This window comes from Pollachius pollachius (assembly GCF_949987615.1).
Source record: "Pollachius pollachius genome assembly, chromosome: 8".
Lineage (NCBI taxonomy): Eukaryota > Metazoa > Chordata > Actinopteri > Gadiformes > Gadidae > Pollachius > Pollachius pollachius.
Window position 1 is genome coordinate 3,081,793 of NC_136941.1, and position 19,989 is coordinate 3,101,781.

At 41.9% G+C, this 19,989-nt stretch overlaps 1 protein-coding gene and 1 long non-coding RNA gene across 14 annotated transcripts in view; both read right to left on the minus strand.

Moving 5' to 3' along the window:
• LOC307079185 (NLR family CARD domain-containing protein 3-like) overlaps positions 1 to 19,989 on the minus strand; it is a 56,403-nt gene that overhangs the window by 25,156 nt on the left and 11,258 nt on the right. Inside the window, exon 13 of one of the 13 annotated variants that reach the window (XM_079741323.1) lies at positions 16,958 to 18,404. The exons of the other annotated variants lie outside the window; for them this stretch is intronic. Within the exon in view, the coding sequence (XP_079597449.1) occupies positions 17,779 to 18,404 (626 nt within the window). The 3' untranslated portion in view covers positions 16,958 to 17,778. Of the gene's footprint in view, positions 1 to 16,957; positions 18,405 to 19,989 lie in introns of those variants that run through there. 13 annotated transcript variants of the gene reach the window in all.
• On the minus strand, positions 128 to 12,418 carry LOC307079186. The gene is made up of 4 exons (XR_013812036.1): positions 12,377 to 12,418; positions 2,925 to 3,021; positions 2,696 to 2,812; positions 128 to 259 (listed from the first exon to the last, which is right to left on the minus strand). It is a non-coding gene; the product is annotated as an uncharacterized lncRNA (long non-coding RNA).

A 19,989-nucleotide genomic window follows, 5' to 3' on the forward strand; every position in this document is an offset into this window, starting at 1 on the left:
CGTTGTGTGTATGGCAATACATGTTATTAATGAACCTACAGAGATGTTTCATATATTGTTTTAACTTTTATATTCTAGTTTGTAGATTGTGTTGTGTGCTTTGTAATTCATGTTGTTAGTGAACCTACCAAGATGTTTTGGAGACTTTTACCACTGGCAACAGCCTCAGAAGACACTCTTCTGGAGAAGGGAATTTATTCAGGTCAAACACTTCCAGCTCCTCTTCTGATGGCAGTAAGATGAAGACCAGAGCAGACCACTGAGCAGGAGAGAGAGATTCCATTAAGAGTCTTCCTGATGTAAGGGACTGTTGGATCTCCTCCACTAGAGAACGGTCGTTCAGCTCATTCAGACAGTGGAGCAGATTGATGCTGCTCTCTGGAGAGAGATCTCGATTCATCTTCTCCTTGATGGAACTTACTGTTCCCTGATTGGTCAGTCTTTCTGTCAGCCAAACCAGAACTTGTTTAATCTGAGTGTTCAGTGATCTACTTCCTGTCTGTCCCAGCAGACCTCGTAGGAGTTTCTGATTGGTCTCCAGAGAGAGGCCCAGGAGGAAGCGGAGGAACAAGTCCAGGTGTCCGTTCTCATTCTGTAAGGCCCTGTCCACAGCACTCTAGTAGAGGAAGAGTATATCTTTCCTGGAGGTTGCTGGTTCTTCTGAGAGTAGATTGGCACCAGTTTTGATGAACTACAGTAGGACATAAAGGGCTAACAGAAACTCCTGGAGGCTCAGATGGACACAGCAGAACACCTTGTCCTGGTACAGCCCACACTCCTCTTTAAAGATCTGGGTGAACACTCCTGAGTACACTGAGGCTGCTCTGATATCGATGCCACACTCTGCCAGGTCTGCCTCGTAGAAGATGAGGTTGCCTTTCTCCAGCTGGTTAAAAGCTATTTTTCCCAGAGAAACAATGATCTCCCTGCTCTCTGAACTCCAGTCTAGATCTGTCTCAGCTCTCCCATGGTACTTTCTGTCCCCCTGTTCTAAAATCATACTCTAGAGGGCATAATAAATTTGGCTCCATTGGCTATCAAATTGTTTCTTTGTATTTTTGTCCTCTGACATTGATCTTTCAATACATAGGTAGTACTTCATCAAGGCCTTCAAATTCTCTATTGAAGGTGCTTCCTTATTCTTCCAGTTTTGCAACATTCGTTTTTTAAGGATAAGAGAGGAAAAACTAGGAAAAACTAGTCGGATATCTCATCCCCTCTATTTCTTGAAAAATACACTTTCTTGGAGAGAACACAATTTTTTCTGTTAGTATATTTACATAGCCAACTCTCTATGCTCTCCCAAATCTTCTTAATACTTTTGCAGTACCAAAAGGCATGCATGAGGGAGTGACCATATAGGTTGCACTTTAAACATTTATCTGACGATGTGTTGTCAAACTTGCTTATTTTATCTCTAGTATAGTATACATTTGTCATTACCTTAAACTGTATTAGGCGCTGGTTTTCATTAGTGGTTAAATTGTATGTTAGTGACAAGCATTCTTTCCATTTTTCTTTAACATCAACACCTACGTCTTTAGTCCATTTATTGTATATATTCTCTCATAATGTATCGCTGTTTTCTGTGCTTATCAGCAAATTGTACATCGAACCAATCAGTCTCCTCTTTTTGATGCTTTTGCTTAAGATATTGGATATTTCATGACTGGTGTTCTTTTCCAAGTTGAAATTGCGAGTAATCCAGTTTTTCAGTTGCATATACCTAAATAATGCTGTATCTTTTAGGTTATGTTTACTTTTTAATTCTCTGAAAGGTACCTCAGTGTCGTAATTTGCAACATCTGACAACTTCTGAATTCCTCCTTTTATCCATGTTTTTCCAGTGTAGCTGTATGCTCTGTATATCAATTGATGGGTTATTCCATATCACTATGTGCCTGTGAAGCCCTATTTCTTGATGGAGATTTTTTTTAATTTTATTCCAGGCTTTTAATGTCCTATTAATGACAAAATTGATTTGACGTTGTCCTTGGAAAAAATTGCTGACAGTAAAATGTTGCCCTGTAATTAATTGTTTCCTATGTCTATCCATGGGTCCTCGTTTGTTTTATTTATTATGCGACTAATATAAAATGACTGGGCTGCTACCTGATAGAGCTCTAGGTTGGAGAGATTAAGACCCCCTTCTGCTGTTGGATAATAGAAAAAAATTAAAAGAGTTTTCTTTTCAATCTACTTGCTTTATTTGAATGAAATAAAGCAAATAAAATAAATTTGAATTTACCTCTTTAAAGAATGTTTTAGGAGGCGTTATAGGAATAATTTGGAATTTAAATAAGAATTTGGGTAGCCACATCATCTTAAAGAGATTTATTCTTCCGATTAAATTTAACCTTCAAGTCTTTTACAAGTGGAAGAAAGTTATCTTTATACTAATGAGTCTTATCATGACTAATATAAGTTCCAAGGTATTTTACATATATTTTTTGTATCTGAAATTGTGCAAACTTCAGCAAGTTTTAATGCTCAATTCAGATTTCTTGCTCTGACTGATGTTTTGGTTTGTTCACATTGTTTTAAATGTGGCCAATATGCGGATTGTCGATCTACAGATAGGTCAAATTGAGATCACATTGAGAGAAATCCCGCCTGAATCTCATGGAGGACCTCATAAAAAAGCAGCATTAATCTTATTTGAACAGTATTTTTAGAATCTCTGATAAATACTCACCTCTTCTCAATAGCCTGATATTCATCTTCAAAGTCAACAGGTTGTTCCATAGTGTGGTCACTCTTCAAGGAGAAAAAGCTAAGTCCAGGGGAGTCTGCTCTCCCTTGTTGTTCTGGGCTTCAACATAACACACACACAGCTTTTACTCAGACTAATGATGGAGTCATGATATATCACTGCTGAGCTCTGAGATGGACAACAGTCACAGACAGTGATATCCTCTTCTTACCTCTTAGCTTTGCTCTGGCGGCCATGTTCCCCAGACAGAATTGTTTTAGAGGTAGGACCTCCCTCCTCTCTCTCCTCATCCATAGCAGACTGGAGACCTGGACACAAACACAACTACATATTCTTTCTACTGACAGTCAGTGATTGTTTATTCTCTGCTTTTATACCAGCTTTATATTGTCTCTGTTTACTTTGGTCGAGAGGCAGGGTGGTCTTTCCTAGGCAGACATTCATAGACCCTCTCATTCTCAATGAGGGAGAAGATTTGGAGATGACGTTTCTAAGAACTATTTAATAACTATTCATCATTCAACACAGAATGTCTCTTAGGTCTTCAAATATGTCTGATCAATATCAAGTTTACCCTGCTGATATCATACCTACTGTTTCCTGTGCTGGTTAAACCACTTTGAAGGCATGTCGATATATGGACTTCCTCATGTCGTATGACATCACAACCAGATCTTTGATGCAGGTCCACAGAGAACAAGACCCAGGTCAATATGACATTTAAACACCTTCACTAACCAAGATGGCCATCTTCCTGTCTCAATAATATAATCATAATATCGCACTTCAAATATAACAACTGTTCATTCTGTCCTAAGTACCTTTAAAGTCACCTAAGGACATTTGAGATTTAGGACAAATCCTAAATCAGAATAAAAAGTACTAGAAGTGTTTTGACCTCAACCGCTGACTCTATGCTGAACGATTCTGGGTTTCGATCCCCAATGTACACAGTCTAACCCAGGGATGGGCAGCTTTGATAAAAGGGAGGGCCACACAAATTTTCACCTCACTACCAGAGGGCCACACAAATTTTCACCTCACTACCAGAGGGCCACGTATATCAACATGCACTTTCACCATTATAACCTTCACTTAATCGTCACTTAATTGGCCTACTATAGCTAACTAATTTAATAAATAGAACAAATATACTGGCAATCAAAGTTTATTATACGAATTTTCAAACATTACAGACAATTTGGCTCTTTCAGTCAGGAACACATGCCCCAAACAAGGCTCACTAGTGGGCCAACATTTCGAACATTTCAATTTACATATTTATTTTTTAAGAACAATCCATATTCCAACAATAACATTTATATTTTCATAAGAAAAATCAACATTTCACCATGGGTGAGTTGTGAACTTTACACATAAAGAAAAAATCCACATTCTTTGAATATATTATTTCAGTGCAATGGGGTCTCAAACAATTATCTAATATTACTACAAAAACCAAAACATATCGATCTCTAATAGTGCAATTCTTTTTTTTTCAAATGATATTTCTAAAATGTTACCTCTGTAAAATCCTGTCTTAATGAGACACTTGTGGCCTCTCCTGCTGGCGCACAATAGACTGAATGTCAATCTCAATATTGGTGCATCCAATCTGCATGAGCTGAAAGAGTGTCTCCTCGGTCAGTCGGTTTCGTTCTTTGGACTTGATGTGCTTCATCATTGAGAAATTGCTCTCGCAGATGTAAGTGCTCTCAAACATGCTGGCCATCGAAAGTGCAAAATCCCTGAGGATTGGAAATCGGGACTCTGGTAGCAGTCTCCAAAAGGAGATTCCCCTCTCGTTGCGGTTTGCTTGGAAAAACGGGTCTGCCTGTAGTTCGCACAGTTCAAGCTGCAGCTCAGGGGGCTGCTCGCTGACAGCAGCAGAGAGCGGGTCAGTGAACAACGCGATGCGTGGCTGCATGGCGCAGAAGTCTTGGAAGCGGCTCTTAAACTGCTGCTGCAGTTTTTCGATTTCTGCTTTGTACTTGGTTTGCATGGTTTCCTCGCATTCGGGAGCATCTTTGCGCATCTCTTCACATGAGGGGAAGTGTGCCAAATTCGGACGGTAGGATTGGAAGCCTTCTTTAAACAGGGCTAGTTTAGCATTAAACGCGTTCATGTGTGCATACAGATCCGACACAGTTTGGCCTCTTCCCTGCAACTGCAAATTCAGGCGATTGAGATGAGATGTGATGTCTGCAAGGAAAGCCATGTCACAGAGAAAATCAGTGTCCCTGAGTTGACTGCAGTACGCACTGGTGTCACATCGTATGCTCTCCTCGAGAAATACAGGGATTTCAGAGCGCAGCGCATAAAACCTCTCCAAGCATTTCCCGCGGCTCATCCACCTTATCTCCGTATGCATCTGTAAATCCCCGTACGCCGCGCACACTTCATCTAAAAAGGCTACAAACTTCCGATGATTAAGAGACCTGTTTCCTCCTCGAATGAGATTGGTAACTTTCGTTACTAAATCCATGACATGGCTGAAGTTCATAGACTTGGCACAGAGGGCCTCCTGCAATATAAAATAAATTGGATTCACCAACATTGTAGTCGTTATTTATTTTTAAATCTCACTAAGACAAACACATTGATAATTAGGGCTGCCTCACAGGCGACCAAACGTTAGTCGACCAGAAAGGACGGGAAGAGAAGTGGAATCTGTCTCAGATTAAAATCGTGACTTTTAAAGCACCAAATGACTTGCTTTAACGAGTTTCGTTAGTTTATAATTTTATGAATGATAAAATATAATTTCCAGGAGGCTGTTCAGTCAGAAAATAACGGATCATTAGTAAAAGCGTTTGCCCGGCCGCTCCGTGCCTGCCTCCGCCGCCGATCTCTGACAGCACCGCAAACCATTCGTCGATAACCGGAATAAAGTGGCAACGACTAGGAAAGTTTTTAGTTGGGGGCAGCCCTATTTATCACCGATAACAATAGCTGAAAATAACGTTACCAACCTGATGTATGATGCAGTGCAGTATTGGACAGTCAACGCCACTCTGTCTGAGAAGCCCGGCGAATCCAGTGCGTCTTCCTTGCATTGATGGCGCACCGTCAGCAACAACAGCTGATAGCTTGTCAAAGCCTCCGTGCTCACTCACAACACTTTCAACAGCGTTGAAAATGTCCTGTCCTTTGGTAGTGTCATGCAAAGACACCAGTTTCAATAACTCCTCATGCACTTCAAATGAACTGTTTACTGCTCGTGTGTAGATGAGGAGCTGGCTTACATCCATCACCTCTGTACTCTCATCTAGCGCTAAGGAAAAGTACTTGCAGTCGTTCATGATTTCCCTGAGCTTTCCCTCGACATGATTTTGAATATCAAAAATTCTTCTGGTCACTGTGCGTCGGGACAGAGAGACCGTTTCAAAGTTCTTAGCCATGTTGTCGTCTCCAAAAGCTTTCGCCATCTCAACTGCACATCGCTTCACCATTTCACCATCTGACAGGGGCTTCTTTGCTTTAGCAAGCTCAAGGGAAACAACATAAGATGCTTTCAGTGACGATTCCTGTGTGGTCGTGGCTTTGGTAAAAAAGCTTTGCTGACGGTGTATTTTTCGCTTGAGATCAGCAACGATAGCGGCTCTGGCAGCTCCGGTGTACTTGTCATACTTTTCTTTGTGCGTGGCGTTGTAGTGGCGGCTCAAGTTAAAATCCTTCATTGCCGATTTTGTTTCCAAGCACACTAAACACATGGGTTTTCCTTTGGCCAATCTGTAAAAAGATAATCTGTTTCCCATCTTGGCTGGAAAACGCGATTTTCTCCTTCTAGTTTTCTTTTTTGAGCGCTCATGTTCATAAAATTCTTTTTTTTTGTAAATCCCGCTAAAAGAGGAGGTGAGGTCGACGTGGTAATTCCAAGACCATCCACTTGGCTACATACCTTTACATTTTCGGGGAGCGCCATCTAGCGGCTGACATAATTAATTACAGTTTGGTTCAAATGACGACTGAAAAACCAATAATATAGACCAATTTTCACCTTACGTCAGAACGACGTCACACGGGTTCAATCGCGCAAGACGGTGGCAAAAGACAAACCGAAAAATGTCGTGTTGTGCCGTGGGATGCCAGAATCGTAATTCTGTAAACAGTGACCTGAAGTTTTACAGAATACCAGCAGATAACAACTCGTTTAATGCCAACCGCAGACGTCGTTGGTTACAAGCTATCAGAAGATCCGATTGGAACAAAGACCTTATTAAAAATGCCAGACTTTGCAGTTCACACTTCATATCAGGTAAGTTAACCTAAGAACTTCACTCAATCAGACACATCACTCGGTTTGGCTTACAACAACAAAATAATGGTAAAGTTGTACGCTTATCTAACGCTAGAACACAGAATAATGTAGTTTTAGTCGTTTTAGCTAACTTACCTTAAATTGTTTTAGGCCTACGTTGTCTTGGCGACTAGCTAGTCTCGTAAGCTTGGCAAACTCAGGCTAAATTTACCTGTTACACTATCGTAGGCCTACTGTCAATAACTAGAATATTGTTTTTTGGACAGGAGAGGTCTCCATGGACTTCAATAGTCCCGACTTTTTACCTTCTGTCTTTTCCTTCGCAACCCAGTGTGAAATAGACAAAGGAGATACAAAACTTGAGAGGTAAATATTGTCACTTTAGCCTTATTTAGTTGCTAACTGGAATCACATTGCATGCATCAAAATGCAGAGAATGTATGGCAAGTAAGGTCAGATAGTTTTTAGATTGTCAGACCAGATTTTTGTCATGTCTACATTGTCTTGTGAAGCCCTGTTAAGCTATGCTATGTAATTTACACTTGACTTGGTTTTGGTACCTGATAACCTCCTATGATCTACCAAGCAACTAAACTGTTTTGGACTGACGGTTTGACTTCATCTCTGTGTATCAGATTTAAGAGGAAAAGAAAAAGGGAAGAAACCATCCACAGACCACCAGATGATGTACAGCGGTCCAAAGAAGCTAGTGATGAGGCTTCTGGAGCTTGCCTGTCCTCAGATGACTGCAGAATGGAGCCTGTAGCTGATCAATGCACTGGTAAGAGCTTATAATACCTTAACTAATGTAGGGCAGTCATTATTAGGATGAATCAGGTTTTGTTTATATATTGTTTAATACAGCATAACTGTGTTGTTAATGACATTGATCATTATTCTGTTTAGCACATGCTGTTTGAAAACATCCTTAGAAAATATTGAGAAAAGCTCAACTTAAACAAGTGACAGTGCTTATTTTATTAAGTCTTAAGTCTATAACTATCTAATATCTATTTCAGAAGCCACAGTCCCAAAGGTTCTCCATGATGATCTGAAACACAAGTACAGCCAACTTTCTACAGAGTGTGTCAATCTGCGTTTGGAGATCGACAAACTGAAAACTGAGAATGAGGAACTAAAGGCAACACTCATGAATACACAATTTTCCTTTAGCTCTATCAAGAGTAAAGCAGTGCAGGTTCTGTTTTTCACAGGGCTGACCAGTGTCTTATTTGAGTGGTTGAGTCACAAACTTAAAGACAGTGTAGAGGTTGTGCGTGGCTCTATGAACCTGAAGGATCATCTATTGATCGTCCTAATGAAACTTAGACTAGGGCTCTGCAACAAGGATATTGCTTTCAGATTTAATGTCACAGAAAGTGACATTTCAAACATTTTGAGAAGTTGGCTCCCTGTTATGTCTGCGACTTTAAAGCCTCTCATAAAGTGGCCAAGCAAGCATGCAGTATTAAAGAATATGCCAAAATGTTTTAAACCTAAATATGAACATTGCAGGTGCATTATTGACTGTACAGAAATTTTTATCAATAGACCCACAAATTTAACCTCCAGAGCCCAGACATACTCGAATTATAAAAGCCACAACGCTATTAAATATTTGATTGGCATGTCACCTTCAGGAGCCATTTCTTTTCTGTCGGCAGGTTGGGGTGGGCGAGTTTCAGACAAACAAATTACAGCTGAGTCTGGATTTTATGACCTTCTAGAGCATAATGATGAGATACTAGCAGATCGGGGTTTTACCATCAGAGATGAGCTTGCCACACGTGGTGCTACACTTAGGATCCCTCACTTTACCAAAGGTAAAAAGCAGCTCTCTGCTCAAGAAGTGGACATATCAAGGCGTTTGTCTAATGTGAGAATACACATTGAACGAATAATAGGTAGATGGAAAAATTTTAAAATTCTGACAACTATTATTCCACTCACACAGGTTGACCTGTTAGACGATATAGTGATTGTTTGTGGAGCACTAACAAACCTTTGTAAATGTATAGTCCCAAGATAGCTTAATTTAGATTTATTCTGTAAGTAACTGTTTATTGTCATCAACACAATTAATTGCACATTCAAGTGTTAAAATGTAAAATATTAGTACTGTATTAAATCATTTGCTTCGAAGAACATTTCATTCTGACTTGTTTTTTTTGCACTGTTCACAACACCAATCCACAACCTTTCTTCTTACTCTGGCACATGTGTAGTGGAAATGGTTCTTGCACTTTGCACAGTCAATCATCATTCCAAAGTCTGGCCTTTGACAGTGTGAGCAGACTGTAGGTGACTGCATCAGTGGATCCATGCTGCGTGTTAACAGCTCAGGCAAAATACTCTGTTTGAAGAACTTTTCAGCTTTAGGCAGGACTGCTTGTAGGATTCCTTCATCTCTGGTGATGCGGTTGATAGCAACAACTTGCTTTGTCCAAACCACAAAGTCGCAGTACTGGGTGTTGCATACAAACATGTGTAGCTGAACTTGAAGGTAGTATCCATGATTCTTCTTTAATTGTAGTGCTTTGTCTAAGCAGAACTGTGTGTCCTCGTTACTCCCTGTAAGACCATCACGGTATTTGTATGGACACTTAATCTCTAGGGTTGCTTTCCCACAGCAGGTACAGTTTGCTATTCCATCCGGCGATGCCCCAAGATGTGGTGTGTCTGGCCGCACAACAAGACCACAAAGCTCCACTTCAAAGTTGGAATGTTGTGCTTTCATTATTTCTGTGTATTGTCTTCTGGCTGTGTCCTCCATATCTCTTCCCCAAAGTACTGCTGGCACATGGGACAAGTCTTGTTTATTGTAGTGCATTACCTGTTTTACAAGATTTAGTTTAGCTGTTTCGGTTACTACAGTGTATACACGATGTAGGGTTGTGCTTGTTATCCTTCCATTTCTGTGTGTGTGCCAGGCCTGAGACTGTGCCTGATTTTTAGTTGTAAGCTCAAGGTTTACACACTGCTCATTAGTTAACCCCTTCCTCAGTTTTTCAAAAGTCTCTTCACTCCTCTCTTGTAGTTGATTTTTGCAGAGGCATCTCAGATTGGCATCATACAGAGCTACTAGTGGCTCTGGGAGGTCCTCGGCCTCTGTGTCAGATTCTGTTGCGGAATCTGTGTCACTGAGTTCCATGGTAGTGAGTACAGCTGCGTTAGGTGCCAGTAGTTTCAATTCCGCAATGTCTTCATCTGTCAGTTCTGAATACACAAAATAAATATTAGATAACTTATTTTCATACATCTGCCATTAATAGTTACATGACCCTGATTATAACTAGGGGTGCAACGGATCACAAAGCTCACGGTTCGGATCGGGTCACGGTTTTTGAGTCACGGGTCGGATCATTTTCGGATCAACAACAATAAAGATAACAAGACAAATGTGACTTTAAATAAAATCTTAAACTGTGTAAAAACAAAATAAAGTGAAAAATTAGGTAATAATCCTGCTTCCTTTAAGCATGGTCAATATTTAAAAAATGTGCAATCTGAGGCATTATATATTATATTATATTTAGGTGACCTTGGGTGTCTTGAAAGGCGCCTCTAAATTAAATGTATTATTATTTTATTATTATTATAATTCCTTCTTCTTTTTATCATGGATAGGATAGTAAATAATCCCTAACCCTGGATTTACAATTCAGGATGTCTGCATTGCAAGAATTTAGAGTCTACACTCTCCCAAGGCAATGCAGACATCCTTATCTTCTTTTTTTTTGTTTGGTAGCGAAATACAGTTTCTGTGGTGTTTTATTTGGCATTTTGTTAATCCATTGATTTCGGTTGGGAGACTCATTGCTCATTGCAAGGGGGGTTGTAGTCTTTTCGCTCGGTTCTAGCCCTACTGTTGATACGGCGAACCGAGCGAAAAGACTACAACCAAACCTAAACAAGTCCGGTTCCGGTTTACGTTTCAATGGGATTTACGGAACGCCAAATAAAACACAACATAAACTGTATTTCGCTACGATACTTGATGATGTTGTTAATACCGGAATTGTCCTCTAAACATGCGCTGATCACGTCAACCCACAACTTTATTTTTTTTTATCAGCCGATCCGCGGATCACTTACGTCCCGAACCGTGATGGTTGATCCGTACCGTTGCACCACTAATTATAACGTATGCATTTACATTAATTATAAAATATAATGAATACCTTATTGCTATATGTACATGACCTGATCTTGCCTACATTCAGATTGTGCCTACCGTTTACATTATTCTGTCTACGCTTTACTCTGACTGGCTTCAGTTGGGTGTCTGTGCTTTTAGCCTTTCTGAAGCTGATCTCGCTTAGTCTGGCTGGTTTCACCTCTCTCTTGGATGTGTGGATCCACATATTTGTCCCTGAAGTACAACACCTCTCCGTCTTTCCCATCCTGACCCACACCTCAACTTTGAACATTAGTGCAGCTGCATGGCTGCAGCATGACCCTAACCTGAACAAAACATTTTTTGTACGTTAGGCTTTACATATACGTTGCTGACACTGACAATTGGGTAAATAATGAACATTTACAATAGTAAACTTATGTTGGTTTACATACCCAGCCATACAGGTGCAGTTCGCAGTAAGAATACAGTTGTTGGTCTTGTTGACGATAACCCAGGCCTTGTACAATTCTGTCTTCTTTCCCTGTCTTTGGCTAGGCAGAACCTCCGTCTTCATCACAACGAAGTTTTGAACATTGTAATCATGCCATAGTATGTCTTGGACATGACCACACAGAACAAAATTGTAAGCATCCAGAGACTTGTACGCTTTTAGCTTCTCCCGGGTATATACACTTGGAGTTTCGATTAGGTAATTATAAATCTCTGGCCACTGGATGCTAGGCCATTTCGTTTCATCATTTAACCATTGACAAGGTGCTATGGCAAACGGATCTGGAAGACGTATCCCACTGCCCACTAACGTCAATTTGGCTTAATAACAGTGTTTATCACTGGGTGACAGGCTATTGAAATATGTCGAAAACATTTTACTAATCAGATCTATTCAATATTAACTATAATCTTTTAAAAATCTATCTAGGCTACTTGTATTATTATCCGAGTGGTCCTTTTGCCGTTATAAATAACTACCCTTTCGCTGTTTTCTGCCACCACCCTGCCCGCGACTCCGAATGTTTACAAATAAAAAAATTGGTCTATATACAAATGACCTCGCGGGCCGCCAGTTGCCCATCCCTGGTCTAACCTGTACCATATATAGCAAGAATCACTTAAATTATTCAACAGTAATTTTGACAAATTGCTTTGCATCCATACATCTACTAAAGTTTTAAAGTGTTTTTAAAGAAAACTAACCGTCAACCTATTGATAAGATTCAAAGTTATGCATATTCATGATATATCACAAAGTTAAGTCCAGTACCTTAGCCTTCTTCCTGCTGTGATAAAGTGCACCACACCAAACTCTCATACTCAGTAAGGAAATGAAATGATGAACTAACCAGTTGGATCACTTCCCCTCCCAGTTCATACTCCATTACCTGACTCAGTGATCAAGGATAATTGCTTCATTGAAACATGAACAATGGACAGAGAACTGATGTGTAGAACCTAAAAAAAAACAAAGACACTTCATAGTTCAACCAGCCTGTAGAGACATGTCACTGATGCAGCTCATTCTTTACAGCAGAACCAACAGGAACATAAAATACCATGTTCACTGAAGAGACTAATAAACTTAACGAATACACATAAAGTAGAATATGTGTCCTCTTCTCTGTTTCTACTGAACACCATGTAGAATCCTCCATCATTTAAAGACAGATTAGTAATTTGTTTACGTGAACGTTCTATTTGCTTCAGTGTGAACGTATAAATCAGTAGAATCTATACAATGTATGGTTTCTCTTTTCAGAAGAGCAGGGTTCTGAGTACAGTGTCAGAGTACAGAATACTCAGACTACTGAGTACTCAGTAAGGGTGAGCACGTTGTACTGGCAAGTGATTCCACAATAGGCAGGGTTCTTTTCTTCATTCATATCTCTCAATGATCTTGTTGGGTTGGATTCGTCTTGTGTTTTTTCCTTCCTCATATTGACCTCCTTTTACATGCAGGTATTCAGAAAGGGCCAAGGCAAGGTGAATGCGCGTGCACTCACACACACACACACACACTGTTCTATATGGATGAGATATTTCCAAGAAAATGGCAGGGTCACCCGCTACTATGAGGGGCCGCCTGGGACAGAAATCATACTTGGTTGTAACAGGGGGGTTAGGCAGAACCCATGTGCACAGACTGGCAATGGTGACAGCAGTCACCATTGCAGTCCCCATCAAAGTCCCCTGGGGGTCGGCTTAGCTCAGGAGGTAGAGCAGTTGTCTTGTAACCGAAAGGTTGCTAGTTTAATCCCCAGCTCCTCCTAGCTGAGTGTTGATGTATCCCTGAGCAAGACACTTAACCCTAACTGCTCCTGACGAGCATGGTTGACTCTTGCATGGTTGACTCTGCCGTCGGTGTGTCAATGTGTGTATTAACCGATGTAAGTCGCTTTGGATAAAAGCGTCTGCTAAATGCCCTGATTCTAATTCAGTCCAAAGGTTTATTGATTGCACAGATGATCTGAATCGGGCAGGCAGAGTAAACGGGGACAGGCAATCAGGCAGACTGGGGGTACCGTCTGCGGGCGGGTAGTCGGACAGGCGAGGGGTCGGGATCAGGAGGGCAGACAGGCCGGCGAGGAGCAGGAAACAGGGGCGCAGACAGGCCGGCAGGGACTCGACAACAGGCGGGTGGTCAGGCAGGCGAGGGTTCGGGAACAGGCAGGATCAGCGTTGGAGAAACAGTTCTGGAGTTGCGGGAAAGCTCTGTGAATAACGAGAGACGATCTGGCAGAGACTGAGTGGAGAGAGAGGATTGATATAGAGGGGCCACAGGTGAAGGTGGTTGAGCTAATTAGGTGAGATCAGCGTGGCAGGCAGGTGAACGGGAAAATCAGGAGCGGACCATGACACTTGGTCTTACACACACTATTATAATAGGCCTTTTCTGCCGACAGGGGTTTTTTTTGGTTGCTGTTACTGGTTTCACTTGTGCGAAACCTTACGATCATTGTCAACCATAAAGCATTGTTTTCCCCAAAAACCCTGTCGTCTGTCCTTATGTTGGGTTGTCCAAAGGCTGCTGATTTTATGTTTGTTGGACACCGTAACATAAAATGGGGGCTCGTCCGGGATTTTGTTCTCCACCGATGGTTTTTTTCAATAGAGGATGTTTTTTCCTTTCTGTTATGTGCGCGTTGGCTGCACAGTTATCGGTGCTTAATTTGTTAGTGTGTGCCAAGCTCTGTCGTTTTCACTTTTTCGCCTAGTTGTGCTTGAAATCACGTTTTTTTTTCTTTCCTGCTTCTTTGGCTGTTTAACTTGCTGCGTCGCGATGTTTAATTTAGAGGAGTTTGTGGCTTATCCAACAATAGAAGCCATAGCTACTTTCACCCGTGATCAACTAGTGATGATTGCGGGTCATTATAAAATAGAGGTGAGTTTGATTCCTGAGTTCCTGATTGGCTGACAGAAGAGGCAGTAGCTTCTGGCGCTCAAAATACTGCGCTGTCATTTCACTCTGGAATTTCCAGCGATTCTGTTTTGCTGCGTTCGGACCAAAAATATATTTGGACACTTGTTCGCGTGGTCGCCTGAGTTTGAGAGAGGCTTCCTCTTGTGACGCCAATTCATTCTCAACCATGGTCAGTCCCTACGTGCTGTGGAAGTACCAGAGACTTCAGAAACACAGACGCAGTCGTTTATGATTCATAATATCATCCGTTCTATAAAATATTCAAATCTAGAACAGTACACTTCGGTAGCTCCGGCAGGGGGGGCCTGGAGCGCTATATCTAAATAAAATAAGATGATATAATGTATAGATATCTGTTACGTGGTAGTGCTGGGTCTTGTGCTGTTTTTGTTTGTTTTGCACTAATGTCTTGCTTTTGCCTCCTGCACTCAATCATTTCAATCACCTCCTGGAGGCGGAGCATTGTGGCTGCAGGTTGCTGTTGGCTTGCCCTGATTGTCCGTGGGGGGGCTCTCAGTGGGGTAGTGCCACCCACTGACGCCCCCCAGCCAATAGGCACGTGAGGAGCACCTCAGGGCGTGTCCCCGTGAAGCACTATTCCCTGGGTAAGAGCATCGCTGGGTTGAAGGATCTCTAGGGAAGGAGCATCAAACACCTCTGCCACAGCAGGGGTCCTGCCTCCCAGAACCCACCCTGGTTCCTGTTATCCATCCACACACACAAACACACACAAACAAACACACACCAACGACACACACATACACCATGCACACGCGCACACGCACAGACATCCATCCACACAAACACACACACACACACACACACACACACACACACACACACACACACACACACACAGACATGCACACACACAGACATCAATCAACACACACGCAAACACACAGACACATATGCACACATACACACGCGCACACACACACACACACTCACACACACACTGCCTGTCCCTGGTTCTCGTAAAGAGGAACCACTTGTCTACCAACAGATTGTGTTTTGACTCAACATGGCCGCTCTGACGCCTGTGTCAGAAAGTCTTCACCACAGCGTCTGAACTGCCCGCCCGGGTGCCCGCCCACCCCCCCACAAACAAACCAAACAGATCCACGGGGTGTACTGGTCCTTGAATTACTCTTTTACTGTACCTGGTATTATGGATGAATATCTGTACTTTACTTCATGTTTTTTATAGCTGTTTGCTTTCCCCTGCTCCTCTCCACGTGTAGTACAGTGATGGAGCCTTTGTAATGACTGGGAGCACTGAGAGCATCAGTTCTGATGAACCACAGGGGGATGCCAGGTCTACCCCCTGAAGGGCCGTGGTCTCCATCACTCTCTGGCTCCAAGTCCATTATCCCGCTAATATCACGGCTTACCAAAGTAATGAATGAATACGCTGCAAAATTATAGAGTAAAACTTCACTACTAATATCTACAGGTAGGCTCAATTATTTGTCTTAATCTGAAAAAACTTCATAAGTTTACTTAAGTAGACTTAAATCTGCTATAATCAACAAAGAAAAGGAAAATATGAACACATTAAGCTTAATTTATTTGATCAAACTTGACCAAACCCCCTCTAACGATTCAGAAGCCTTCGTCCTTCAACCAGTAGATGGCGTCATTGACTTTCTTAACAACCCGTCTTATGCCATCTTCATTGCAATTAGAGAAAACCAAACAACGATATCTGACGTTACAAAAAGCAATGCAACATTAGTAATATCACAGTAATCCTCAAACCAACTCCCAGCAAAACACTGGAGGCAGGACTCTGTCCTGACTCAGGGTGGGGGAGTCACTGAGACCCATTAGGTCTCATCACTCACCCATAAGGTGAGTGATGTGTTCTGGTCACTGTTAGCCCAAATGGAGGAACTGTATTATTGAACTTACATGTATTGTATTTTAATCATAAAAAAGAAAAAGACAAAGGAAAGCATTATTTAAAATAGAAAAGCATCAGCTGCTTGGTGCCCCAGGAGTCTTGGGGCCCGAGGAGTCTTGGGGCCCAAGGAATCTTGTTGCCCCAGGAGTCTTGTTGCCCCAGGAGTCTTGGGGCCCCACCCGGGAGTCTTGGGACCCCACCTGGGAGTCTTGGTGCCCCTCAAACACAGACCTCTGTGTGTTTCAACATGGAAGCTCAGGGTCCTGTTAGACGGGGGAGGTGGTGTATCAACCAGCCTGCAGGGCTCATCTCTGGAGAGACGCCAATAGCTGGGGTCTGTTTCCTGTCGGGTCGCTTCTAGAATTCTCTCCATATTCCGTCTCTCATCGGGCGTATGAGTCTGATTATGGAAATGCACTTGCTGGTATCCTGATTATTAATGGTAATGTTGGTAAAAGTTCCTTACATGTACACAATAAACACTAGGACTCAAACAACAGAAGCAGCAGACATTATTAATCAAAAACAAAACTTTAATAACTGAACATGTTCTGCTGTGTTGTTCCCAACAGAACACAAGGAATCAATACTTTAAAGTCATTCACAACATGACCAAAAGCTTTTCCAATACCGCTTGCATTATGAGTTTAATATTAAATCTGCTTTAAAACCAGGTTCTGTGATAGGCTTATCAAAATACAAACTGTTATCAGAGCTTTTAAGCATGAAATGTCTGAAAATATACACAATATTGTAGTATAAACATGTTTAGATTTACCATCAATCAATAATCAAAATACATTTGACATTAGAAATATAGTCTTTGTAAAACCTGCTTCGTTAAACTTATGGAGGATCTTAAAAGTATCTTTCAGAAGCCCAAGAAAATGTACTCAACTTGATTACAGTTGAGTACATGAATTGAAATCACAAAAACACAATGTGTGTGTATGTGTCTGTGTGTTATACTGTATATACATGTGTGTGTAGTCTGTGTGAGTGTGTTTATATATGCATAAGCATGTTTGTATATGCATGTGTGTGTGTCAATATCTGTGTGTGTGTGTGTGTGTGCGCGTGCGTGTATTTGTGTGTTTATGCATGTGTGCAGTATGTTTGCAGTATGTGTGCGTGCGCGCATGCGTTTATGCATGCATGCATGTGTGCGCGCGCCCGTGTGTTTATGTAGGCATTCATGTGTGTGCATGCATTTGCATGTGTTTGTGTGTGTATATTTGAATGTTTATCCATGAATGTCAGTGTGTGTGTGTGTGTGTGTGTGTGTGTGCACCAAATGTGTTTATATGTGTGTGTGTGTGTTTGTGTGCGCGTGCGTTTGTATTCATATATGCATGTGGTACTGTGTGTATTCGGTATTCACATGTGTCCTCAGACCGAGAGATGATAGAGAGAGAGACTTTAAGCTACAGAGAGACACTGAGTCACCAAAAGATCCAGAGAACGAAGGGAACTCAAACCCAGGGAGGAGTTCCTCCTGGGTGAAGATGGACTGGAAGGTGTGGATGTGTGTCAGTGTGTCTGAGGACCCTCCTCCATCTGGAGAGACTCTGTAGAATGTCAGAGTGCCAGCAGGCCGGTCCAGATACACTCCTACTCTGTTAGAGCCAACAGAGAGGAGACGTATTGTTCTACTACCGTTGTGCCAGGCAGTGTAACAACGACCATCATTACAATGAAGACTCCAGGACCTGTTGTTCCTTCCAAGCCGGCTGTCACCCCCTCCTCTCCATGTGATTTCTCTGTGGGCCACTCCTATAGCAACACGTCCTTCCCACTCAACCTCCCAGTAACATCGGCCAGTCAGAGCCTCTCTACACAACACCTGGGGACGGGAGTGATATCCCTCTGGGCGATCTGGATGTCCAACCCCCGTCACCTTTCTGTTGTCCTCAGACAGAGAGAGTTGTCTGTGGGCTGTGTTTGGGTCTAGTGTGAGTTCACAGGCATCTGATGGAGAACAAGACATGGTGAGCTGCTGAACCATCATCATCATCATCATCATCATCACTAGTATTGTGCTACTAATGTAGTACTGTTTCACATTCATCGACTCTACAAACATTACATAGAAAGACTAAATAATATCAGAGCTACTATAGTGTACCAGTGTGCAATAGCTTTGGAAATAGTGCATACCCAGATAGCAAAATACATTAATTCAATGTTGGATTTTGGTCAGATTGGTTATTTTTGGTTGAGGTTGAAAAATCTATGTTGATTCAATGTTCAATTATAGTTACCATTTCAACGTTTGAAAAACTGTTGTTGAATCAATGTTGTTTAGATGATGATTTTTCAATGTTGAAATGCCCTACAATGAATCAACACCGTTTCAATGCTGATGGAGTACGGGGAGGGGGGGGGAACAGGGGGGCTCATGGGTCTTTTGTGGCGGGAATTTAGGACTTTGTGGGCGGCAAGTTGGCAGAGAACGGCAGTCCGTCCTTCTGTGTGTGAGACAAACTGGTAAGTCCTTATGGAATATCATTTATTATCCCATTCAGATATTATATATTACAAATATATTATTATATTCACCTGACTGTCATCGTATCACTAAATGTTAAGTTGGTGTATTATTGCCGTGCCGTGTAAACCGAAGTCTGGAGGGTGTAGCTTGATAGCATTATCATTCGCGAGCGAATGATAATAAATCAATTATAATAAAATTATAACGCCAGACTTCGGATGTAAATGTCTGTGTTGATAGAATAATGTTAGTTATGTCCCTCACAATGCAAATCAAGGTTGGTTTTATTTCTAACATTATTCTATCAACACAGACAGGTACATCGACCGTCTGGCATTATAATTGATTTACCTCGGGTGTACTGTGGAGTGGGTAACACTGTTTTATTAGCAGGCTAGCATTGCCCGTTGCCGTGCGCTAGCCTAGCACGAGCAAACTCTGCAACTAGAAGGACTGAATTAAATGTGTTAAACTGTCTCCAATGATAAAGAACACCAAGGCTAACTTGGGAATCAGGCCCTATGTCCAAAATTCCGAACTACCCCTTTAAAAGTACACGTTTGCACAGACACAACCGGACAGTGTTTCCCACACATAGACCAATGTGTGGTTCAGCGCCACAGAATCAACACCGAACGCCACAAATTGATTCTGCTTTTCTTTTTTTTTTAAGCGATTTTTAAACATGAATATCGTTCCGTTCATTCGTCTCCGCATAGCACTCTTTCTTCCTGTCATTCTCGTTCACACACGCAGACAGAGACAAGCGCGCATACATGCAAATGGTGCACGGGTACACTGCCACTTATTGGATCAACCCGCGTATCAAACATGCACACGCACTGACAGCGGATTCGCCCGCTCCTCCTCTCAACGTGCATAAAAAGGCAAACCCGAAGCAGTGGGATGTGTAAGGGATAATGTATAGAACGCTGGTCATTATCGGGAAAATAAGCCCCGACAGGGCGAACAGGACACTGACGCGCAGCGGAGGTGTCTTGCTTCGCCCTGAGCGAACACAGCTATTTGCCAAAACGAAAAAATAACTTCACATGGTGTGTC